The sequence below is a fragment of the Ostrinia nubilalis genome, chromosome 6 (genome assembly GCF_963855985.1).
Source record: "Ostrinia nubilalis chromosome 6, ilOstNubi1.1, whole genome shotgun sequence".
In the NCBI taxonomy this organism is placed as follows: Eukaryota; Metazoa; Arthropoda; class Insecta; order Lepidoptera; family Crambidae; genus Ostrinia; species Ostrinia nubilalis.
The window spans coordinates 10,922,268-10,949,586 of record NC_087093.1 but is presented as its reverse complement, the minus strand read 5'-3'; the positions used below and the strand labels follow the sequence as shown (position 1 = coordinate 10,949,586).

At 38.5% G+C, this 27,319-nt stretch overlaps 1 protein-coding gene across 4 annotated transcripts in view; it reads right to left on the bottom strand.

Moving 5' to 3' along the window:
* Nucleotides 1-27,319, bottom strand: part of LOC135072618 (dachshund homolog 2) — a 160,341-nt gene that overhangs the window by 62,093 nt on the left and 70,929 nt on the right. For all 4 annotated transcript variants that reach the window (XM_063966615.1, XM_063966616.1, XM_063966617.1 and 1 more), the window contains 2 exons: nt 16,787-16,976; nt 14,481-14,540 (listed from right to left, as the gene is read on the bottom strand). In XM_063966615.1, the coding sequence (XP_063822685.1) occupies nt 14,481-14,540; nt 16,787-16,976 (250 nt within the window). The remainder of the gene's footprint in view (nt 1-14,480; nt 14,541-16,786; nt 16,977-27,319) is intronic.

Sequence of the window (27,319 nt, the reverse complement as noted above, 5' to 3'; positions counted from 1 at the left end):
GTGACGCGGGCCCCCGCTATAGCTTCTATGCTCAATGGGTCTATGGGTCCTGTAGCGCCCGCGCGCTTAGCCAGGTCTTCGTCTACGAGTGTGACTGTAGAGCCGTCATCTAATAGTGCGAATGTGTCTATATTGGCCTTGGGGCCCACCACTGTCACTGGTAGAATTTTGAGGAAACTTACGGTTGACTTTCCAGATGAGTTTGCTGCTGTCACTGTTTCACTCCGGCTGGCTGGCACTTCGGGTCTCTTGAAGTGCAGTAATGGGTGGTGGGTCCTCTCACAGCCGTCCTCTCCACACTGACGGTCTTCACACTTATGCCCCCCTCTCCTGGGGTTCAGGCAACGGAAGCATAGTCGATCCGCTTTCGCTATGCTCCATCGTTCACTGTTGTTCGCACGCACAAATTTTCTACATTTGTCGGCACTATGGTTCGGTAAACTGCACACTGGACACTTTTCGCTTCTGTTGTCGCACTTTTCGCTGTCACTCCGACTGTTGTAGGCGCGCTGCGGCCGGTTGCGTGGCGCCGCGCGCTGCTGCTGTTCCTCGGCGCCGCCGACGAGCTCGGGGTCTGCGTACTTCCCGCACGCCTCCGCCTCCCTGGTCACGAAGCGGTGAAGGCGCACGAGGTCCGGCTCCTCTGGCGGCTGGTCCCGGCTGAAGTCGAACCACCGGTACCGCAGCGACGGCGTCAGCTTCTCTGTCACTTGCTTGACCACTTCCGGATTGTACATGTACTGCGGCTGCTGGAGCGCGCGGAGTGTAGCGACGCTGTTTTTTATTCGACTCGCGAACTGTATTATGTCCCGTGGCGCATCTGTAGGCTTCTGTACGTTGCGAAGTCGTTCGATCTCGGCGAGCGCAATCGTCTCCGGTCTGCCGAATCTTGTCTCGAGTTCGCCGATTATTTCCGCCGGGCTAGTGTTTACTATGAGTAAACTGCTAACCGCTTCCTTGGCTTTTCCTTTCAAAGCCCGTCGCAGGCGGGCTGTATTCTCGATTTCTGTGAAGTATCTCTCTGTTTCTTGATAGCCCGCTCTGAAGGCGAGCCAGTCGAGATGTGAGCCCCCGAAGGGCATCAGTTCTCCGATGAATCGCGGCGTGGCCCCATGTGGGCGCGCGGCCTGCGCGATGGCGGCCGCCAGCTCGTTAAGGTCGAATTGTCCCTCGGACCGATGATACCCCGTTGCTGCTGGCGGCGGCTTCGATGACGACGATTGCTTCAACTGTACGCTGTGCGGCGGCGCCACGCCCGATAGCGGCGCGGCGAGCTGCTGTGCGATCGATACGCCGGTCGGCAGCGCGTGTGGCGCGCCGGGTGGCGGCGGTGGTGCGTGTGACACGCCGGGCGGCGGTGCATGTGGCACGCCGGGCGGCGGTGCTACGCCTGTAGACTGTTGCGGTGCACTGAGCGGCGCGGCGGGCGGTGGCGGCGGCACTGTATTCAGCCACTCGGCCACTCGCGCCTGGCCCAGCGATTCACCCGATGCGACCGACTCGCCGTCCTGGCTGTCCTCCTCCAGGACGGCAAGCCTGGCCTCTTCCAGCTCCAGCTTGAGTCTGGCTATCTTCTGTTTGGCGCGCGCGATCCTTCGCGCACGGTCGGATTTCGTCGACGACGCTCTTGCTGCGTCGTCGTGCTGCTGTTGCGACGACGGTGCTGGCGGTGGTGGTGGCGCCTCCGACGGGGAGCCGGGCGGCTCGATATGCCGCACCGGTTCCGGCGCTGACGGCCTCGGGGCCGCCACTGACTGTGACGCGGTCGCGGGAGCGCTCTCCTCAGGGCGCTCCTGTGCCTCGATCGGCTCCGCGGGTCTGCCTCTACTCCGAGTCACCGGCATTTTACTACGCTCCCCTTGCTTCCGGTTATGAAGCCGATGAAATTTCCCACTCGCTTTTGCTGCCGAAGTGTCCAATCCGGCTCCGAATGGACCAATGTGCCGGACGGTATGGGGTAGCAACCCTGTGCGGACCCTGAATACCGTACGCCGACACGGCGCGATGCGGGGTGCAGCGCGAGCGGGAGAGCGAGACGAAGGGGGCGGGGAGCGCAGAAATAATAACTCGGTTGTGGTTGAGACTGTGACCGGTTCCTCGGAGCAGTGGCGAGAGCTTGGTGTTGTAGCTTGTTGAGGAGAAAACGCGGAACTGACTGGGTCCGGATGGCACCCCGATATTTATTTACTTTCATTAGAGTGAGAAAACCTCGTTGCCTCTCGCTCTAATGAAACAGCAAATCTATTGCCCTCTCTCTCTAATTTGGACCCCCCCTGGGCGGCAATACCGTATAGAGAGCCTGTTTTTTATCTATTCGGTGACCTATTTTTTAACTATGACCTTGACCTAATTCTTATCGGATTCTAATTAGCTCTTCCACTATTCTTTGGAATCTATATTATTTATTTTCAGGTAAACTATCCATTATCATTAGACAGGTAAATAAAGGTACACAGGTACAGGGTTAATTACAAATAAATCATTTGTACAGAAATTAGGGCTCATTTGGCCACACTATTTTACATTAATTGCCTTTATGGCTAATTAAGATTATCACCAATTAAAAGTAAATAACTATAAAGATCTACACATAATTATCTATCTGATTTACATATTATAAATATGACTCGACATACACAATTAGACGAAATTACAGGTTTAATCGATATACATAAAACAAAGGGCTATCAAATTATACATTTCTATGTTTTTCTAAAATAAACTATGATTTATACATCTCCAACGTCCCACATACGCCTATTAATCAGTAATTAAGGACTCGACACATTACTAATTGAGAACCAACTAAGAGAAAGTGGACTGTATTACGAAATTATCGAAATTTAAACTATACAAACTTTATAAAACGAAATAACTATGAAACAAAAACGAAACAATTATTTACAACTATTTTACGGTACGATTCGGAGGCCGTCCGTCGTGCACACACACGATAGAAGACAAGTAGGTTATAAGAAAATTGAATTGAGATAAACGATACAAAAGTTTCGCGAGAAAAATAGCGAAGTCATATAAATTACAATTTCAATGGTAAACAGACTTGTTCATCCAAAAGAAATGAGCATTGTAACCCCCTGAGCAGTCAACAAAGCTTCGAAGAAAATCGAGCGAAAAAAGGCTAAAAACACCTTAGGGGTTTACTAATCGAATAAAAAATATCAGCGGCCAATGCGTAGGGGAGAACGGAATAAATTATAAAGAAAATACAAGTAGCAGAGGGGTGGTTGTTATGACTCAAGTTTGAGCATATGGAGATAACGCTGCGTTATGCCTTTGAACTAATCTAAAGACAATATTGACGGAAAAAAGGTGACATATCTATTCCGATAATACTACATTACGGCATACTCAGTGATAAAGTTAAGCAGTCATTGAAATGGTGGAATGTTTCTAATATCTTATAATAAGTTAAACAAAGAACTTACGACTCCTGGTAACGAACAATTTAAAACAGTATTTTTATATTAAAATGTACATAATTTGAATACCCTAATTAGCCTAATGGCTATTCAACGACGACATCTCAAAATTTCCCAAATAGCCCAATACGTTAAAACATCGAAATCTAAACAAAGATAGCGGAAAGCAGAAATAATAGGAAAGAAGTAACGTGATGACTTGTCGGAGGCACCCTCCTCCACATAAACGTCACGATGTCATTTGTAAAAATTGCGGCTCCTAACTTCACCAATTTTAGGATAGGGAACCAATAGAGTCGCCTTTAATTTTTTAGCTATATAAAATGTAGGTGAAAAGTAGAGAAATATTCTCGTAAATGCAATAAAAACTGCTATCTGATACGAAATAAAGGTAATTAAAAAATCAATTGGAAGTTTATTTTTAAATGCGCACTCGACACCAAAGGATGCAATAAGTTAGTCCATTACACCACTTGACCTTTTAAAACCATTCATTTAGCGAAGCGTTTTTGTATTGCCATTATTTCTTGTGAAGTAAATAGGTATTGTTGTGTTAATGTATTTACAACTAAAGGTACTTTTTGCAATAAAATTTCGCTGCAGGCAAAACGACTCTACCGACCGCGATGTTCCCGCGCGGAAATGTCTAACCAAAATAAGCAAATTCGAGGGCGACAAAAAGAAATGGCGAAGACAGTGGGACCTTGCCAGGGGAAACCGGAGACAGTTATTTAAATTTGAATAATATAATATGAAAAAAATTACATCACTTAATACCATAATAAAAGTGCACTAAGCGACCGGGGCATTACTGCCAACCGCGAGGAGGCCCATGCAAATTTAGCTTATGAAACGTGAAATGAAATATAAAATGCGTTTGGAGGGAAATAAAATATGTCTACGGAGCTTTAGAGCTCATTGCGGCGCTGTAAGTAAGTACGTGCGGAGATTTAAGCTCACTGGAGCGGCGCTGAGTGTGAACGCTCGTTCGTGGGCATTTATATCGCACCAAACAGAACCCAACTTAATTTTCTGACATTTGTACACTAATTATGACATAAAATTAAGTTTTATTGATACGGAACCAATCTATTGTTGTAAAATAATTGATACAAGCCACTCTTAAAATGATTAAGGTCATAAAAAACATGTTTGGAGATTGCTTTTTAACAAGAAACAAACAGAAGCAAAAGTTGTGAATAACACAACAAAAATCTAACGAAATAATATCGTATTTGTTCGCAGCAGATTACAGCGCGTAACGAGATTCCGATCGGGTCCGCGATCTTATTAGGATTTAGCGCGCGCTGTCCCGCGCGGGAGCAGAGCTGCGGATAATTATGCAAAATTGCTTCTGCGATTCGTAGACCCCGACTTTTTAGGGACATAACCATTAACTGTAATGGGAATGCGTTCTGATAACGTTGACTTTCATTGCACGATTATTACGGAAATGCGATTCGAATTGGCCCATTATATTAGCCTGTTTTTTGTCACCAAAGATTTATTTGCCATTACGCGTCCCGCGAGATTTAAAGTGTTGTAATCCTAGCCGAAACATTCAGTGACCACTGATTGCATAAATATGGCTTCAACGCACACGCATATATGGGGCGACCGCAGAAAATTCACATCTATAGGCACACTTCCAATTCAATTCCTTGGATAATGTGACGTGACAAACCTTACCCTGACTTGCAGCGGCTTGAGCTTGCTTCAGCAGCTGGAGCTAGTAGTCTCGAGTAGACGGATGAGTCAGCGCATCGTCTGCAGCGGCTGAGCGGGCGCTGCGCGAGCGCCCGAGTAATGATTGTGATCGAATTGATCGCTCGCGTTGACCGCAACATGTTCTGAACGAGACGATAATGGTCTATCGACGTAGGCCTTTTATTTTCTGTGGTGATAATTTAGATTTTTATAAATTCGGACCTGGTTACATATCATTCAATCTTTGGTCGCGACGTTCGAAATAGACGAGAAATATTTTGCTTAGGCATTCAATCAGGAACTATTTACCATTATTCATTATAATGAATATATTAAATATTATCTCTAGATATAAACGTCTGTCGCTTTAACGATAGTGTCGGTCAGACAAACGCGGTATCGGTGTCGATTTATCTCGGACCAGAGTTGGACGCTATGGCGCATCGATCATAGTTTTGTCCACTTCATTGATAAAACTAACAAGTTCGAAAGATAACTATTGTCTTAGTAATGAATGGGGCGGAAACGTCTTCTTCGAGCTCTATGTTTATTCCATATTGAAATATTTACAATTATTAAAATCTTAAAGTTTTTGACTGTATCAGTCAAAATGATAAAAATCTGTACAGCTTTCTCTAGCAAAACTGAACGCTTCTAAAACGTGGGAGCGAAACAAGCCTAATAGTTTGTCTTAGTAAATTGGGCAAGCTTGTAATTAAAAATTAACACGTGCATAGGCGATAATCAATTTAAACGCTCTGGTGAAACTTAGACAGATTTGAGAGATAACGGCTACTGCAACATGTCAAAATATGAAAACACCTTATCGTGTCGTAAAAATGTCTAACTCCTAACCGATTAGACGTTTAACTTTCTTTTTGTCTAACAAATTCGTGTCATTGGCTATTTTAACGCGTTAATAATGTCCGCAAAATTGTAAAACGCTTCCCATTCTGTCAAACCAAAATGCACGATCTCGTCAATTATGAAACAGCGGATAAAAAGCTTTTCACAAACCATCGATAAACGAATAAACAAATCGAAATAATTAACGCAAGAGCAACAAACTGGCATCTGCTGCGAGCACACATTCGTCACACATCGGCACGGGGGTTTGGCAGAAGGTAAACAGAAAATATAATTTAGGAGCAATTTGCCGTGTATATGTCCGCAATCAAATTGTCTCGTTAATACCGCGCTATCAAAACATTTGATTTGTGGCGGCGTAGGGTTGAGCGGTTATTTAGCCATCCGATGGCTGACTTCGTTTGATGACCCTTGCTTGTATTCAATTACGTATTATTTATCATAGAAGTATCAATCTACTGACAGCAGTTGCGAAAGCGTCTTTTGTTATGGCCGTTGTTGCACAGTTGTGTTGTGAAACAATGAAAATACGAGTATGTAATTGGACTCCAATTTACAAAATGATAACTACTAAGGTGACAAAAGTTGTAAATCACCTAAAAGAATTCAACAAATAGAATGTAATCCAACTTATATCCAAAAAAAAAAAATAGCACACCGTCTTGCAACTGGAGTAATCCAATAGCACCTTTTGCAAGGCATAACAAAAGATCATATTTTAAAAAAAAAGGTGACAAAAGTTACTTCCCTATGCCATACCGTCTGTCCTAGAGCATATTATAATAGATAATCGTGACGTCGACATCTTGTCTCGCGAACATTTTCGTTGTTGCCAGATATAGGTATTGTGCGTAATCTCCCACTTCAGCTGCGAAAAGTGAACACTAGGGCATAAAATACTGTATGAAATTAACTACGCCATGACACATTTAAGTACTTACTAATGTAATTTTGGAAGCATGAAATGGTGTGCTTTAGATCAAACCAAACACATCATAAAAGGCACAACGCGAACGTCGCTTTTGATTTTGGCGCGTATCTTTGACACAGCATTTCGCTCGTCACACCCACAGCATATCACAAATGAGTCACCCGGACACTTTATATTTAGCAAATTAAAGTAAAAAGTGCACATTTGAAAAAAATATCCGCCGACGAATGTTTGCATGGGAGGAGCGCGTTCGCGATTTATGCGAACTCACACTCGACGCGAAGTCAGCGGGTAAACAGTTGAATACTTTTTATTCGCGTTGTGTAATTCCCCTGGGAGCTGGGATTTGCATAACAAAACGGGAAAAGGTCAGGAAGCGAACGGAATGGCAAGTGTCCGGTTTGATGTCCAGTCAGCATTGCTTCATGAAGGAATCTGTTCACACTGCCCAGTTCACTTGCATCAAATTAAACTACTTATCAGGTACTCAATGCGTTTGTATCATTTAATTAATAAAATCTTTTTATTTAATTAAATTCTGATTATTTTAAAATCGACTTGCAAGGTTGCAAGGTTATACCTACTACTAACCATATTATTATTCTTCGGAGAGCATCAAGTAACTATGTGTCAAAGAGCAGGAGTGTTACTTGTGGAAAACCACTTAGATTTTTTTATGCCTGTAATATAACACTTACTTAGATTTAGTTTAATACGCCTTCAATCAGATTATGGCCGAAAAATATAGCTATCTGCAGTAGCATATTGTGCATATTAAGCTCTTTTATAACAATTATAGAATTGTTATAAAAGAGCTTAATATGCCCATTATAGAGTCTATCAGTTCTTTTTTTTTCCGATATAAACCTCTAAAAGAAGAATTAAAAAGACTAGACCAGTCTCAAAAAGTGTTAGACTAATTACTTACAACACGGCGTCCAAACGCAGCACAGGATGTTCAAACCCAGGCGTTCGGGATGCATATTCATGCGGCACATGCAAATCCTGATTTACACATTGTAATGAATTCTTTTGATCTGTGGATTCACATATTTGATTTACCCCATCGATGTCGGAATTACCATGACACGTTTATTTCGTATTCATAGTTTTTGCGCCGACTGTCATTTGTTAAACATGGATGTAAAACGGAAAGCTATCAACATTACTTTATCGAGTCATTGTAAACATTAATATTCTATAAAGACAAATAAAGAAATAACCGAGCAAGATGGCTAATAGCTCATGAAACAGGGACAGAAATGGAAACTCGAAATAAAACCATTAGCATTAACCGATTACAATGTTAATGACAAAGTAAAGGAACAAAAACCTTGTCATCATTACTACACGCGGACACCTTTATTTATAGCTCGATCAATAATAAATTGAGAATCAGTAGATCAATATAAAAGATGTGCGAGAGTGTCAAATGGAAAAAATCGACTAAAAACTTACATAATTACTTTAGCAATTCAACTGTTCGAAAGAAACGCAGAAATGACAAGACGATGACAAATGAGCATCGCTCGCATCCAACACAGTCGGGTGGCGGACCTCATCAAATTATTCCTCACTTAAAAAATCTCCGTAAACAAAAACGGAGCAAGGGAAAAAACACTCGAGTCGCGGGGTAAAAAATAGGTATTGGCAACATTGATTGATGCGTACTAATAGGGCGCGAAGAAATGAGGCTGCCGCATAATTAACGCAAAAGTGACATCTTCTGTCAGTGACAGTGTTGCCTACAAATAGAACGGTCACGCCTTTAGCAGAGGAAGTGATTAGTGCTACAAACTTATTAAAAATTATTGAGTGAAGGCGCATAATTAATTGATCGGCGGGTGAGTGGTCCCGCCACACCTACGTAGGTGTCTACGTTAGTTCTCGTTTTAAGTCTATTTTCACAGCTCATTAAGCCTCCTTATGACATTTCCAATTAACACTTGTTATGCCCCTGCCTACATAACGTTCTTATAATACATTTTTATTTATAAAATCCGGAAAGAATAAAACTCGAAACAACAATGACTGTTAAAAATCCCTTGCGTCATTCCGGAAAGATAGCATAATTAATGTATTCCGAGCGCGGGGCGCGCGCCGCCGCATAAAACAACATTGCAATTAGCATAACCAGCTGTTCTAATGTCAGCCCGCAACTTGTAGATCTGTTCTAGACAGGGGCTCTATTTCTGCCTAACAACTGAATTTATTATGACAAAACAAAGCGCCGTTAATGCTAGACCCATATTTTTTCATTGCCATGACACATTTTAAATAACATGCTAATCCGCTGACAGAATGGTGATCAATAATCTACTCAGTTGCAATATACCTACTCGGCAAAGAAATAGGGAGGCCTTTGTGTGTAACTTTACCTCTGTTTTCACTTAAACCTTTCCAATCGAGGGAGGTGACTGGAAATTCGCGTCTAAACATCCCTTATCGGCGTGTACATATCATTAGTAACGCAAAATAATGGGATACAGACACCGTGCCGTTTGCGGCGATGATTAATGCTGCTCCCCATTAATTCTTATTTTTGATGAGAAATTTGACTTGTGCTGTCAGGCGCCAGATCTAGATTAATACGGGCAGACTCTGCAACTTGCTTTGACGCCATGCGACGCCACGAACAGTTTAAATTTTCATACCACCGTCTTTGGAGCATATTTCACATAGAGCAAGAGGTAGGAAGAACATAAGGTTGAAAATGCAAACCTTCGTTTATTGATTTGAATAGTAGGAAAATGTAGCAAAATTATCGGAATCTGTTTCAGGAAGAATGATTGCGACATCAAAGCAATGAATTGCATAATTTGGTTCGCCAACAGAACTAACCGAATAGTTGTCCCTATAAAAGCAACGACACAAAGAGCTGGCTGGAATTCCTGAAGCACCGCATCGGTGACGAACGCAGAGGCATCCGGAGGATGACTCGCCCCCTCCACGCGCCCTGTGCATATTAGCCCGCTGAAAATCAAAACTCGTTATTAATGATTCCGCGCGATGACAATCTAAACATCTCCGAAGTTATGCACTAATCGCGCGAATTTGAAATTGCTCCCTGCTAATTCTCAGAACAAATGTACACAGTCACCAGATGCGATCCTCGCGCCATCCCTCAAAATACGAAAGAAAAATCACTTAAGATTCAAAGCATTCAGCATCTTTATCTTTCGGATACAACAGTTCATTTTATGACCATTAATTTTGCCTTTTCCTCGGGTGTTTTATCGCAACGGCTGCGCGGCTCTGTCGCGCGTCTCATTAATCAAAAGCATTTGTTTACAACGAAGGGAATTTGATTTGATTAAAATAATTCGCAATATCCTTGATAAATATCACCCTCGGTCTCCGTTTGATCTTCGCTGAAATTAATGGTGGAGGATTCAATCACGCAAATGTTGCCGTCGCGGTTCTTGGCGCTGTATCATCTAGACTCGCCGATAAAACGTATTACAAATTCTCTTTCAATTAACTTGAAGATACAAACGAAGATGTTTCAAGTCGAGTTCAACATAATAATATGAGCCCAACCATATAAAGTAAGGGTATAAACGGTAACTCTGAGAATGGTGCGAATACTGCGGAAACTTGAGCTGCAGATTGGGCTAAAATATACACTCGAATTGAGAACCTTCTCCTTTTTTTGAAGTCGGTTAAAAAGACGCTATGGATTCTCCTGTCGTCAATGACCACATAATGGTCAATACAGTGCTGTGACTGTTATTTGTTAGGTATTTAGAACATTTGGAAATTAAATTACTGTGTTTATGTAATAGGCACGATATGAGACCACTACCTATTAACTCATGGAGATATTTTATATTATTAGTATCACCAATTCACCATTTGCACCCGCTCGTAGTGTTCGCTCTACATTGGAGCTAGATTACTGATTGGTGTAAGAATTAGCTGCCTATTATTTGTTTTTCAAAGCATAGACAATGCCATCTCCAGTATCCACTCGATGGCCAGCAGCAGGGCTATCTTTGGCAGCGAGGGATGACAAACGGCGCCGTCACAGCGATGTGTGCCGGGCCGCTCCGGTTCGCGATTAATCGCGATAATTCGATCCGAAATTAAACTAAATACTATTAGTAGTATGATGAGAACTACTTTTGACAACGATTTATCTACTCATTGAGATATTTTATAGTAATTGGTATCACCAATTCACCATCTGTAAATCTGTGCTCGCTCATAATGCTAACTCTACAACTACATTGGAGCTAGATTACTGATTGGTGAAATTCACTGCATATTATTTTTATGTAAAATTGTGCGTTATGTCGGATCCAGTATCAGCTTGATGGCCAACAGAGCTATCTTTGGGAGGGATGACAAACGGCGCCGTCATAGCGATGTGTGCCGGGCCGCTCCGACTCGCGATTAATCGCGCTAATTCGTTCCGAAATGAAACTGAATACTCGTACTGTATTTTTCTAATAGGCACGATCTGAGACAACTATCTGATCACTCACTCAGATATTTACAAGTCTTATAAGAGTCATTAGATAACTGTAATCTGCTAGCTCATGGATTACGAGTAAGTACTAGTGCTAATTTAAGGCTAAATTATTAATTATTGAAAAGGATCGGCTTTTTTTGTAACAATACGCACTATGCCAGCTCCAGTGTCCGCTCGATGGCCAGCAGGGCGATCTTTGGGAGGGATGACAAACGGCGCCGTCACAGCGATGTGTGCCGGGCCGCTCCGGCTTAGTCGCTCGCGATTAATCGCGCTAATTCGATCCGAAACGGAATTAAACCGGACGAATACATTGATCTCGACGATTTATCTGCCGGCGAATTGGTGTTAGGGCGCTGAGGGTTTGGAACGGCTGTTTTTTAGACTTAATTGAGTCAATGGTGGTAGATATTTTGCATAACTCTCCAGCTGTTGTTATTTGTGACTTGTTGTTTTAGTGTTAGATCCTATTTGTAATTCCTTTTTTTTTTAATTGAAGATTCTTCCATCTAACATGAAACTGAGGATTTTATAATTTATTTTTTTAACTTGAAGTGTTTTGACCTAAAAAATAAAACTATAACATTTCTAGATACTTCCAGATTGACAATTAAGTAGGACTTATGTATAAACTAATTAATAGCTTAAATCAACTATGCAATAATGTAACAGAATGCCTAATAAGAGCACACAAACTATCACAAGAACTCTACAATAATATTCTAATCCCAGAGCCGTTTCTCTAATAATGTTTACCCTTGTCATTCCAAATTAATCACAAAACCATTACAGATTTAACCAATACAATTAAGCAAGATCATCCCTTTAAAGTACATTATAAGTGAAACAGCAGAGAGTGCGAGAGAAAACAAACAAACAGTACAAATTATATTAAATCAGTGATAATCCCGTCAATTAATTGGACTTAGCATTGAGACCGGTCGGGCGCATGCGTTAACGAAGCAAGATAATGCAGAGCAAGGAACCACTCAGACAAGGACAATTAATATGATTTAACTCGGTTACCTGCCACTATTAATCTGGAGATCACGACTGTTGCGAAACAAAACAATACAGCGATGTTTGTTTTCATTCACGTCATTCCAGTTGGCCCAATCGTAGTTTTGTTCAAGATGCAATTTTGCTACTTCGGAAAAAAAATTCGCATAATTTGAGAATATTGTAACTTCTTAGAGATTATTATGTTTAAATAACAAGATTTTCATGAGGATTAACCACCAAAATGGAAACCAAATTCTGATGTCAAGTTTTAATGTGACTCAATACCGCTCGCTTAAACTCTACTTTTACGCTTATGAACTCTTATTGCTCACGTTTAAAAAGGCAATACTTAACCGTACATCATTAGGATACTTACCTTATGTAGTTTTGGTAAACTTATAGTCTAACTTTCTCTAAATTACAGATTTAAAAAATCGGATCATTAGTTCCACAGTTCAAGCAAACATAACATTTAACTCTACGTTTAGTGGACTTCACAATGAAAAATAGACACGATATTTTTGATAATCACTTCAAATTAACGTTAACAAATTATTGAACAAAAGTTAAGTGCTGCCATTCGTATAATTGTCAAATACATTGTTGTAAATGACTTCAGCAGTCGTTGCAAAAAATACGTGTGTACCTATATTTCTTTGATTTGCGTGATGTACAGTTATTTATCTTGTTGAAGAAGTAATTTTGCGTTTGTATAACGTATTTGTAAGAATGTTGTGTAGAATTACGCTAATTTGATAATTAGTTCCGTCAGGGCTCTGTGCCGCTTACGGCAAAGCGGCAGGATTCGGGTATTACGGGGTAATTTCTTTAAAAACGAGTCTAATCCGGCGCAGCGAGCGATCGCCGGCTGACAGTGACACATCGGTACATGCCTCGCCGTCCGACTGTAATTCTACCCCACACTCCCCGGACCTTTATTCTACGAGTATTTTATTTTCTGATGTCCGACTTAATAGGGTTTAGGGCATTTCTGTATCTGTGTAACCTGCGAAATTATAGGATTAAAGCTTTAGGAGCTTTGTTTACTTTTTTGGAACGTGATATTGTTGTCGATCGAATTAATGCGTCATACTCTTGTAATTTTTAGAAGCATTAATTTTGAATTACAAAGGTAAACATTTCCTTTTAAAACGACTTTTGTGTAACGAAAAGTTACCGATCAACATAACTGATCGCTGTCAAACTCAAGCGGTATCCGTTCCTAATGAGCCAGCGCAGCTCGATACATTAAATCTTATACACTTCAAAACGAAATCAAAACCGCGTATCGTTCGAACCGTACCGCCGATCAATCACCATCCATTAAACAAGGAAAGAAAAGCGCTTTCCCCCATTGGCCCTTGAATCGGTCCAATTTACATGAGAGCCACTTTTTCCTCGCGTCCAGATTAGCCCCTGAATGAGTTTGATGAATCGTTCGCACCCGCAAGCCGCGCAGTCATTTGTTAAAAATACACCCGATCCAGGATCTAATTGTCTCCTCTAATTTCAGCCCCTCCGGTGATATCTGGGCCCCGCGTCCGTTTAAATTAAACCGATTTTTTAATTCCCGTAATGAACCATTCGGATTATGTCCAATTTATTTCGTATGCACCTTTTTCTTTTGATCCCAGTTTACGAGTGTCAACGTTAACGAACTAAACGAAATTGTTAATCTTAATAAGGTAGTACTTACGAAATCGTCGTTTTATATGAAGAAAAATGTTCTAAAGGGACTTAATTTGCTGACATAAGTATGTATATTACATCAAAAACTAGAATTTAAAGGTGAATTTAAACCTTTAAATTCTAGTTGTAAATGTAATATACTAATAAATAAAACATTTACGAAAAATACAAATCGAAGTACCTAAAGATAATGAGAGATGAGAAAAAATATCAAAATTAAGGAATTAAAGGAAAACAAACAATAAGTAGACACGAAAATCAAATGATGAAACTGTTTGTCAATTATTATTTCATGTTACTAACTTAATTTTATCTGATCAATTAGATCGTTTCGCTGATTATCTCTGTGCTAGGTAAGTCAGTCTCTTACCTTTCGAGATGCTTTACGATGTCCTCGTACGCTGCTCTACAATTCTCCCAAATACCAGATCTGCAGACAAAGAAAATAAAATGAATGAAATAAAGAAAGAATACAGAAAATGGATGTGTGAACTAAATAAACAGAATAACCAAGAAAAGAAAACAAGCCCATTCGTGATACTTATACACTTTTAATAAGTCTATTCACTTTGAACATCGATCCCAAAGACAAAAGAACTGCAACAAACAATAATTGTTGTGAAGTATTTGAACAGAAAGTTCTCAAATTAAAAAGGGTTTAAATGGTAAAGGAATAATTATGAGCACTCAATATTAAATGTTCCGTTAGGTTGAGCGAGGGGTCGAAGAAATTAATTATGTTTTAAAAACAATCACTTATATTTGTGCTGTAACAACTCATGCGTGATCGTTGAAATTGTTTCTCGATTACTTTAGCTCTTTGTTTTTCATTAAACTTTCCTTCGAGATCTGTGGACGGGTAGAAACTCATTTTTAATTATTTTGAGCGGCTTTGTTTTTATATTCTGTGACATTTTGTGTCTTTACATTAATTAAGACTTATTACCGTCTGATTTCTAAAATTAGACTCACGTCGGAACGTTAAGGAAGCCTAAATGTTTCGAAGCAACTCCACATGGCTAGCACGACTTTACGTCATAATCGATAAAGCATATCGTGTAGCAAAAGCTATATCGATATTATCTACGTGGGTATTAGTGAAGTGACAGTAAGACAGTAGGTAAGTGAAGTGAGCATTGTGGGTCTTCGGACGGAAGTGGGGGCACTCAGTGTTTGTACTTTTCTAACAGGATTACGTGGCAGACGTTTAACCTGCTCAACTTGTGACCTGCTTGGGGGTTTCTTTTAGTGAAGTAGGGTGACGTCATCGGCATAAATTAAACTAGTGTTGTGTAACTTGCTAATTAGCCGCGTGTTAGCAGATGATCAATATAATTGAAATGGGTTAAAAGTTTCTTTAGATAGCTCTCCCCTGTATTAATTTTAAAATGGTGTTGCTGTTACCGAATTATTGACGATAATTTAATATTTTTTGTACTTTGCTTAAAAATAAACTTAGGCTGGGTTGCACAATCTTACTTTAACTTTGACAATCGTCAAAAATCTGTCAAACTCCATACAAAAAACACTAGTTATCCGCATAGTTACGGTCAAAGTTAGGTGGTGCAACTCAGCCTTAGATGTGTAAGATTGCAGACATTATGTTTATAGAAGAAGAAATCTTGCAGAAATTATAAACCTCAGATTAAAATATTTTCGTCTTACAACAGTAATTATAATACAAGTTATTTCTAGTAAAATTTTAACAAGTAAACCGTTACATAAATCTATTTCTGTTTTTATAATTTTGTAACTTTTTTGTATTTCATAATTCATTGCTAACAAGGTATGTATAATTATGAAATATTATTTAATTTTGTAATCAAAGTAAAAGAAATGCTTTTGAATATTTTTAATACATTGACTTTCTTTTAAAAAACCTACAAGAGATATAAAAAAAATATTATGCCGCCGGGTTATCGTGATGGTGAATTAGATCGCATTGTTTTGATAAAGATTATTACATTAGTTACTTATAAGCAATTTCCTTTCCATGGTCACTGATCACGGATTAAATTATGTACTCACACGCGGGGTTAACTAACTGGAAAACGAATAGACAAATTAGAGGCTTTCAGCGTTAGAAATCCGCTATTAACATTATTTGATTAGTCCGTTGATCGCTAATTTGTAATAATAACGTTGCCAAAAACTTCCTCTGTCAGTGTAAACTGAATCCTGCCATTCAGGATCATAAATATTCATTCATAAGCCAGTAAGTAGTTATGTAATAACTTGACTTGAAAAGAATTTGAATTGGAATGCTTGAAAAAAGGTTTTGGTTATAATATTTCTATCTATAGAATAAAACGTAAATATGCCATTTGGTCTGGCACAGTTGTGTAATTTGCTACCTCCTGAAAACATGCTTGAATTGGAAAATCGCGATCATAGGTTCATAATTTATTATCATAATAGGTATTAGTCTTAAACAATCGCTTTGGATTTCACGCTTGCCAAATCAACAACCTCTAACTAGGTACCTAATTATGTCTTAGCATCCACAATATTGAGAGCAGTACCCATTTTTATTTCATAGAACGAAAAAATAAAGTTTCATAGAGCAATCAATCAGTATTGACCACAGTAGGTACCCCTTATTGACCAAAGACACAGAACTAAACTTCAGTCTTAAAGAACATTGTCGTATTGACCTATGTAATAATTACATCTTACCTCGCCAGAGCCTCCATATTATGCATAGGCTGCCCCTTGATGATGGAGCCGTCGGGCCGGGGGACCCCCGGGTGGGGCATGCCGGGGGACATCAGCGCGTGCTGGTGCATGAAGCCCATGGGCCCCAGGTGGGTCGGGGGGGCATTGTACCCGTTGGCTAACAGCGGCGACTTCTCCATGCGAGCCATTTCTGGAATAGAAATTGACCTTTAGCTGATAATTTATACATGGCCAGCGGTTAATAATGCAGCGTAAGACAATCTGGAATATTGCCGTTTTCAAGAACTAAAAGAATTTATCGGTTCATTAAAATAAAAATTCATAGAGAAAATAGTTCCGGAAAATGTCCTCTACATTTAAAGAAAATACGTCACATTCTACGTAATTTTTCTATTTATTGATGTAAAGGCGAAGTTATTTTCAAACTAATAGGATTTCCGATACAGATTTTGTGAGACAAATAATAAAATTCAAAACAGGAACTCCATTTCTAATTTGAATTTCCAAAATCTTCGATAAATATCGAGCACTCAAGAGTAGCGTTCAGGTAAAATCCAATTAATGCCCAGTATTATCATTTAATTACACGTTCCAATAATCGAATCGCCCGTAAAACGGTGTATAAACAATAATAAAATGAGCAATGAATTTCGAGACTATTGTTTTCTGGGTACCACAAACAACCCAAGTAAACATGGAGGGGTGTTGGGCAAATATTCTTAAAATGGCCCCCGCGGGGGGCCGAGGTGCCGGGTGGGCCCCGCCCGGTGAGGTCACCAAACGGACCGGCGAAACAATTAACAAGGTGTCGAATTAAACACGAATTAACGGTTGGACCGTTAAAGGAGTACCCTTTTCCATTGTGGCAGCGTTTTACAGAGGATTTCGGGATTGCTGAATATTAAATATTATGTGTTGCTTTGTTCCGCGATTAGGGGCAGGTATGAGCGGTGTTTGATGGGAAATTTTAATTATCGCCGAGAATGCATGTGTCGTCGGTCGCAAGCACGCCTCGTTTGATCCTGTTTACACACGAAAAGCATTTCGATGAATAAATTGATCGATTCCAGAAAATTTGAAATCATAATTAGTTAGGTACGAGTATGAGTATAGTTTTGAAGAATTTTAATAACAAATAGTAACTAAGTAATTATTATTATAGACTCGACTTAGGCGATCTGGGTTGCAACTTTCAAAAAGGTAAGCTAAGTTCTATTGATTTATAACTAAAAATAAAACAAAAGTTATATTTGTTGTTTTTAAATCTGAATACGCCTAAGCTATAACCGCGTAAAAACTGTTTACCCCAACATTCGGTACCACGAACTGAGCAAACAAACATTATGACCAATGGACCCTGAATTAATTGCCAGGGTGTATTTACACAGCTAACCGCCCCGTTATCTCCTCAGCCATACACATTTCAAACTCGTATTTATTATAATTAATTATTCAAAATAGTTGTGTTGCCCAACTATTTTGTTCGGACTTGAGTTGCTCTACTATTGGTAATTTTATCTATTGCAATCTCTATGACATGTAACGTTCCAACGACATTCTTTTGTTTCTGGCGATTTCTTTTGTCTATTATAAAAAAAAGTTACTTTTAAAGAAAGTTATTAATCTTATGAAGTTAGATTTTTTCTTCCACCTCTATCTTTTTTTGACACAAATTCTTTTTATGAACAATTGTTTTTATTTTGAAATATATTGCGACTTCGAATAGTCTCTATCGGTCTCATAATCGCTATCTATTTCATGGAGATTGCGATTCGGTGTTATGTAATAGTTCCATAGCACTGTCGGACACGGTTGTAAATTATCCCTAATCCGAATGTAGTCCATAAAACCCAGAAGGGATTGGTGTTAGCAGTAAGTCACAAAGCTGAGTGTGAAATTATTGAACTACCTTTTTGCACGCTAGTTCCCTAAACAATTACGCATACCTTTGTAATTGGTTGTATGATTTACGTCCGTTATTTTAGCTAGTATCATGAAGTTACATTGAAAATAACACACCAGTTATTTGAAAAAGAGAAAAGACATTGATGAAATTACAACCAAGGAAAGAAAGGTCAGGGCTCAAGACATTTGGGGTCAACTACCTAAATGGGAATATTTATAAAGGGCTCAAAAACCACAATTAGGTCACTAAACCGAAAAGCATATTTACAAATCCCTGCACGTAAAACGGAACCCTTCGGCTACACCGGCCAACCGCACTTACTAATTAACTAAATACGTGTTAAATCTCGTAATAACCTGCGGTTGAAACAACCCTCGCTACCTTTCTCCTTCTTACAAGCGCAACAGATAATGCCCCATCTCTTTCAGATTAGGACTGCGGTCAAGGTATTAGATGTTGTTAAAAAGGTACGAAGGGAATCAAGAAAGTGTTCTAGTGGTCGCGATTAATTCAAAATTATAACTATCACACTTATAAAAGCCAAATCATCATCAACAAAACCTAATTTTCATGTTTATAAAAATACTCCCTTCAATAAAATTGCACACAAAAACCAGAAAATTGCTGTGCTAACAAAAAAAAAATCCTAAAACGGGGAATACAAAATGTGGGCTCATAACGGATAAGAATGTTCATCGTTTAACATTATGACTATTATTAGGGGAATCCACTGATCAGGCATTTAAAGAAATGAAACGTCGATTTCGAAGAGCCATTATAACGATTTTCATCGATTTATTGATCGAATATCGACTGTCCTCGGCAAATGATCGTACCAAATTACGGCCATTATTTCGAATTAGAATCGATAGAATCGGGACCCCAATTATATCACTTATGTGTTTAAAGAAGGTTGGGATAAAAGCAATCATACCGGCAAAGGACCGGTACATTAAAAAAGGTGTTTGATGGTTTCGGTATTTGTTTTGATTTTTTATATGAAAACGCCAGAAGCATCGCTTAGTTGTAAAATGGTTGATATCGTAAATTGTAACAAAGGACGTGCATTTGCAGGTACGGGGATAATGGCACAGACATAATAACCATTGAGTTTTATTACGGACGGATTACAAAATGACGAGCGAGCAAGTCATAAATGATTGGCTGTAAAGGAGAAGAACGAGCTCCGTGACTGACTTTGTATCTTTCCTTGTCGCCCCATCAAAGGAGTATCTCCCAGTCTCTCACGAACACTTCAGTAACACTCACTGACATATAATAAGTTGGCACTGGTCAATTAACTTTTTTCTCAACAACTCACAATCGAATGCTAAAACTGCCGACATTTGTTGAAATTGAATCCGCAACAAAAATGTTCTAACTAAGCATTTAAATATCTTCAAGTTTGCAAGTCAATAAAAGTTGCGAGTATTCACTCTCCACGAACAGAGCGATGAGTGGAGTAGACGCGTTGATAAATAAAATGAGTGAGGACCACAATTCGATTGGTTTTTAAATCAAATAGAAGTAAATCCATTTCTAAAGTGATAAAATATGAAGATGATTTTAAATTAAATTATTGACACAGTTCCAAGTTGTAACTCTCATTAGCTTGGAAACGTAAAATAAAAAAAAATACATTATCACCAAAAATAATAAATTGCATTAATATTAAAAACAAAAACTAACGCGTAATGTCAATAATAACAATCAACATTGACATTGCAAAAAATATATAATTAATTTAACTTTAATAAAACATTAAAATAAATAGAGGAACTATGCAGCTAGATATGAATCAGTAAAAAATCTTTGATTTATGTCTCCACAGAGGTACAGTGCGAAATCCGACAAATCTCCAACGGCCGGCAAAACGAAGAATTTCGAAAATGATACGAAAGAGGGCGAATTAAAAGCAAATTACAGCCAGCCGGCAATCGTAGCGTTTACAATAAATACATAATTGTACGGTCAGTATACCAATGGCATATACGATTGGCTAAAATAACGGACCACAGTTTTGAACATAAATCGCTTTTAAAGTTGTCGCTTCGAACATGTTAAGAGTGGCAGTTGGCGTGGCTCCACTGATAATTATATTTGGACAGACAATTTATTACCTTTATTTTTCTACATTGTAACAACACGGAGTCTCCGTTGTGCCAATTGGAACAAACAAACAAGGTAATGGATATCGTGAAATAAGCTAAGTGCCAGCGACGTGGCTGGTTTGGCGCTTAGTTCATTTTGTCTGAACAGGTGATAGTTGATTTTAGGGTGATAACGGTCCAAATTAATCAATTGGTTTTTTTTGTAAGTGTATATCTTGCAATTAAGTACTTTCATAAACAAAACTGAAAAGATAGAGCATTGTCAATGTTTGACACAGATATCCAACAACAATAGACAAAACCCCACAGTCCGTTTTGTGACGGCAGTTACCCTGATTGCCTACTGCTCTTCAAACACTAACGAAAATAGTGTCTATGGGTCTATGGCGTAACTGGTACAATCATCGACACAAGTCACGCGCCGAGTACAACCAATAACAGTAATACACAATCGCCGGCAAAGTGCGGACGGTCAATAACTTGAGTCAACAAGACGGATCGGTGTTGCCAGCTTTTCGTGTTCAATCTACTAACTCGACTCAAAAATATCTAAGTATTGTCTTAGTTTCTTTGATTTACGAATTGTCGAATTGTATTTGTTGTGTTAATTAAGAATAAACCATTTTTTAAATTGTAAATATAGAAATGAATGTCCTAAGTTTACATTAAAATTCTGCCCCTTCAACCTAAAATAACACTTCAACCTTTAGCTTTAATTACTATCTCAACACTAAACCGAATAAATGTAATACCTCAAACTTAAGTCCGGATTTAGTGTGAAACCCCGCAGTGGCAACACCGGCAGACTTACGTCTCCGCCATAAACTCTTTCATTTGGCTCGGACAAGCCTTATGAACAATAAAACGTTGAGGGCTCGAGATTTGGACTGTAATAAAATATTTGCCGTAGCTCACGCTAATCCGCCGCCCTCACTTACGGACACAATTTGAGAGTTATAGTCGACGTGGGATCCAAGACCCATAAAACGTATGTCCGTGTTAAACATTAAAGCTACTATTAATTTAACATCGCCTGATATATTTCCAAAAAAGTAAATTCGTCAACAAAGTAACGCGTGCGTGACTTGATTTAGTGCGACAGAAAAAAGTGTTCGTTAATTGGTTTTCAATTACCAAGTTTCAATATTGATAACACTAACGCAATTGCGTTGCTGTTAATTATTTGAAGCTCATTAAGTCTATGTTTCTAGACAATGTAACGTTATGAATTCGACACACATAACCTGGATAATGGCTTGGACTTTTCCTGATTTCAAAAAGATTAAAAAATATGTTTTTAGAAAATAAAATGTTGCAACTATAAAACAGGTTGCAATTAATTATAATAATTAGCTTAAATCTTTCACGTGTAAAAGACTTTCAAGTCAAATGAAGCTTGTCCACCTTATTGATTACGTTATGATGTAATTACCAGAAAAAAACTGCGATGGTTATAAAGCACTAAATTAACGGCGATCAACAGTGAAATTCGCACTTAATCAAGGACCAATACGAAATTAACCTTAATAGTAAAATTGTGTTACTATAATGGCTCTATACAAACAAAATGCATAAACTAGCGGTTAAAAACCGGGCAAAAGGCCAATGTGGTGTGTTTTGTAATAATTGTCTGTAGTGCCACTGTTTAATAAACGCAGTTTGATGATAAATCAAGCAAGCAATGTTAACCATTGAGTTAAATACGGATCAAAAAACTAGCCCTTAATCAAGGTTAAGTTATCGTATCTTAGCGACACACCAGGCGCGAGTTCAGCGGTTATCCGGGCCTATTCCGGGCAAATAAAACTTCTCCCTCAATGAAAGAGGGTCAGACTTAATTACTCGTAAATGACCGGGATACGGTTCAGAATAAACACACCTACAACGGGATAACGACGTGTTATATGGAGAATGTATGGGGCTTATTATTGCACAAGCGGATCTTTAAGATGATTTAGGGAGTGATTTAATGAAATCATGAAGAAAAGTTTTTTTATTAATTCCATTAAAACTTAAGAATAAAATGTAGCAGACAGAAAATTTGTATAGCAGCAACAAAAAAGAAACATTTTAAGTCATGTTACCAAGAGCATAAGGCTTAACAAACTAAGAAAGTCGTGGCTCTACATTGATATGGCGCGGTATTCACATATTCGCCGATTAGGACGCGTTCAATAAAAATCAAGTCATCTGTAAAAATATAAAAGAAGCGTTTCCATTGTTAAGTTAACTATCCAAGTTACTATATTACAGCATATTTTTATTAATAACATCGCACAAAAGAGAGATTATCTGTCAGTGGTTTGAGCAGCTGCTACCTTTCAAACTCAGAGTATAGGTACACTTATAACGTACAACATAAAAGACGTGTAACTCGATAAAAATGATACATTTTAACCAGATAGAGAAATTATTGATTATAAATACTACCCCTTTTATAGAGATAACAGTCCGTTTCTAGGCAGATGTGTACATGAACTTATTGAGATAATGCCTCGTATAAGTTTTTATGTTAATCACATCAAATTACGTTAAAGGACAAAAAATAGAAAACAATCATAATTATAATTAACCTAATAAGTTTTATGACCGGTTAATAAGTTCGGTTTCGAGATGAAAATAAAAAGAAAATCGAAAACATAAAACTGCTGTATGTCAAGTCAACGTTTGAAAACTATTACCGGTAGCATATTAATAAACGCTCATTTTGAATGTAGGGAATAAATTGTCATTTTTAATAATTGTCAAATTAATCATCGCGGTCTCGACATGTTGTTCCTTGGATGGGTTAATAGGGGTTATTACTTGTCGTCAGTTTGATAACTAACGAACGAAGTTACGGAAAAAAGCAACCTGTAATTTTGCTTCAAGTCGACTCGAACGAAAATTCGATTCAGTGTAAGGATGCCGCAAGCGGTATCGAATCAACCTGTCGATAAATGGCTGATAAATCAAAAGTGCACACGCAGTGCGACTCGCTGACATCTTGCATAGGCAATGATGACGCCGCTAGTACAATCGTGCGCTGCTGACAGCTTGAAAAGAAAAATGACTGCACAATTTATCTTTTGTTTATTTAATTCAGCTGTCAAAATGATTATTTAAAATTATAATTGTGTGCACTGAATTACATTTAAAACAAAACAAGCCATTTGTAACAAAACAAACCTCCGCTTTTGTCATTAGATACTCTTAATAATTATAATTAACTAATTAAGAATGCAACGTAGTTCGCACCCTTTAATTAAATTACAATGTAAAGATAAAGTCGAGCGTTTAACTGCATACCCATTTAACAAGTAAAGAATGTAACAGACAGAGACGTACGCGCATTACTAGTTATAGAAATACCCACATTTCTCGGGGTAAAAAGCAAATGAATGGATCTTGATGCGTCAAAGGTGTAAGTTCTGTTATAAATGGGTAACAAAACACTAATTTAAAACTGAATGTCGCCTCGCACGCCATGCAAAACGATGGGAATTAGTACTTAGAGGCTAATGCGTGTATGGAAACAGTCCACTGATGTTAAGACAGGCAAGAAAGTTTATTACCCACTGGGAAGGTTCGGTAAAAAGTCAATCATGCTTATTGCTAATAATATGATTGTAGACACTCAACATGTGCTCGGCCTCTTCGGCAGCTAGGACTGAAACAATTTGTTGCAATTTTAATTGCCGCCCGATGTCAGTTACTCATAACGTAACGGTAAAAGAACTTTATTTATGTTATTGTGTTAACAGCTTTTCTGTCATGTTAGTATTATGTTCTGCCTTTTTTAGACACCATGTTAATTTGTGGTACTTTCATTTTTACAGTGTGTGGGCTTACAATATTAACTTGTACACATGCTTCGTTTAAGAGAATAATCAATAAACTGTACCTACTTTGGACTCTAAACAGTCAACGACTAAAAATTAAAAAAGTATCTAAGAGCTACAGAAATACTTTGAGAAACCTATCTAACGACAATAAAGGTAATTTACTAAGACGCCAGTACTTTTGACCTGCGATGCAAACGAGCTTTTATACCATTAATCCAATTAGCTGATTATACAAAACAATATCCCAGTAGATAATTGATAATCGATATCCATTCTTTTATCGATGATAATAAGCGATTGTCATTCGACGTACGCGCAGCTGGAGGTTTGTTACATTTACTTAATTACTCTGAACTCCTTTAGACCCCACGTTAATATGCTGTCGATAATGGGGTGTACTTTATTTATGTGTCAAGATGGGCGAAATGATAGCAGTTTTAAATTATTTTGTAGATAGATTCAATTGAGCACTAAGTACGTTAAGTTGGAAAACCGGGTTTGTAACAGGTTGTGGAATTTGTATAAAATTGGAATTCTATTAGTGTATAACTATTTTTAACCTATCTTAGACATCATATTTTACCCCCTCTTTTTTGTGGAAGATTTCGAATGGTTACCAGAAATTCCAATGGCATTACATGGACATATTATGCAAAACTAAAAAAAAAATCCTTATTTTAAATTATGAACAGATAATCCACCTCTTTACAATTATACAACATTTCAAAGAGTGTTGCTCGATTTTAAGAATAGGAAAACAAAAAATACGTTTACTTGGAAATAATAAAGTTGAAGTGCAGTCTTGACATCAGCCAATTTATGCAACTGCGCACTCCATTAAAAAGAATAACGCTCTATAAAAGTTACAAGCGGTAAACTGTATCAAACGCCTCTGACTGCAAAAACCGTAGATAGCCCATAGACAATTAAAAGCAAGAGTTATGCGGGTTGCAATAATGTAACACGCTTCAATTAAAAACAGGTGAGTGAATCGTAGAACAGATCAATTAAATGTATGTCTACATAAATAAATAAATAAACATATTTATGTCAATTCGTTTTACGAGAATTCCTTTTATTACAAAACCAAATATTCATAATGAATTTATTATAAATACTTTTTTGTATTTACATCTAAGTTATTCTGCAAAAAGGCACAGTTTTTTTTATTCTGAAGTCAGTAATGAGCTGTTAAATACTTTTTTATAAAAATCTATGGAAAATTATAACACTACATTACAGACTGCTTTCCTGTTCTCGGACAGCATAGCGGATATGTTGTTTGAGAAAAGTTTAAGGAGCTCTATAATTATAAATTGCCAATGCCGTCAATAGATGTCGCTGTAGGCCTCGTCGTGGATGTAGAGCAGCGCTAGAGTTAGAATGCTCATTACCGTAGTGGCGTGAAAATTCCGCATCTAAAATACTTACATGGCCCGCTACACTGTAAAAAGATTTTAAGCGTTCCGCGCCGCTTCGGCGTTTAATTATTGTTGCCACCACGTTTACTATTGCGATTTCCTTATAAGAGCAGCGAGCAATTTGTTTGATTGCCAGCAATTGCCAGTTGATGTTTTAACCATTAAAATTGTAAACGCGGCCGGAGCTAGCAAGAAATTGCTATGATTGCCGACTTGAACGGTGTTTATCGACCGTTTTTGCGTATGCGCAGTCTGAAATAAAAAACAATTAAACTTTCGATTCAGTGATTGTGCAGCATTCACTCGTTTTTGCAGCGCGATAAATGGTTAAAGCGTTATTCAATGCAAAAGTGGCTGAGATGGATAATGAACTGTTAGCATCAAGCTTTTAATTGTGAGTGTATCTGCCGGGGGTTCCAATATTATGCAGAACTCATCGGGTTTGCAAATGTATACAGTAGGAACAAGACGTGACTAACTAACTAATGAATGATATGAATTACCGCTTTGCACTTCTTTGATCGATAATCTGAATTAAGTTTCCGGTGAAAGAAGTGTGATAGAATACTGGAAGGAAATATTGCTTGTTAGCAGTACTTGCATGAGTTGAAAGGAACTTTTTATTAATTCACTGTGTGTATAGAGCAGAAATTCCCAAACTTTTTTTAACCTGTCAGATAGTCAATGGATGAGTTAAACTGACCATGAATGGCATAGCGTGACTTTATTTTTTCACTTAAGTACCTACAAGGACTCTTATAAGGTACTCTAGATATTATCTCACTCTGAGTGCATAGGGTACTTAGTAATCCCAAAAATCCACGCCCAAAATTGGTACGGTTCTTTTAGAAAGTGTTACCTTTGTTAATCAAATTGTGTAAATTTGACAACAAAACCTTTACGAGCGTGTTAACAATGCGATCAAGCGAGGATACAAGACGTAATAGGCTGATCCGTCTCACCCCAACACAAACAGGCAAATCCTTACTTAATTTCAGTTGCAGATTCAATCAGAATGTAAAGCTTCATCCGAGATACGTTGCGTAAAGACGCCGGCATACCAAGCTTAACACTGTAGAGTCTTACACAGTTGTAATACGGTTGAGTTTGCAATAAAAATGTATAGTCTGATGTCTGTACGTTTCGCCCCCTGGCGGCCGACTCGCGACACTGCGAACCTTTAATTATTATCAACACGTCATTTTCATACCATTCTCCCGATATTAGGGTTGCCGTAAATAGAAACGGTTACGTCACTTTGGTAGGAACTA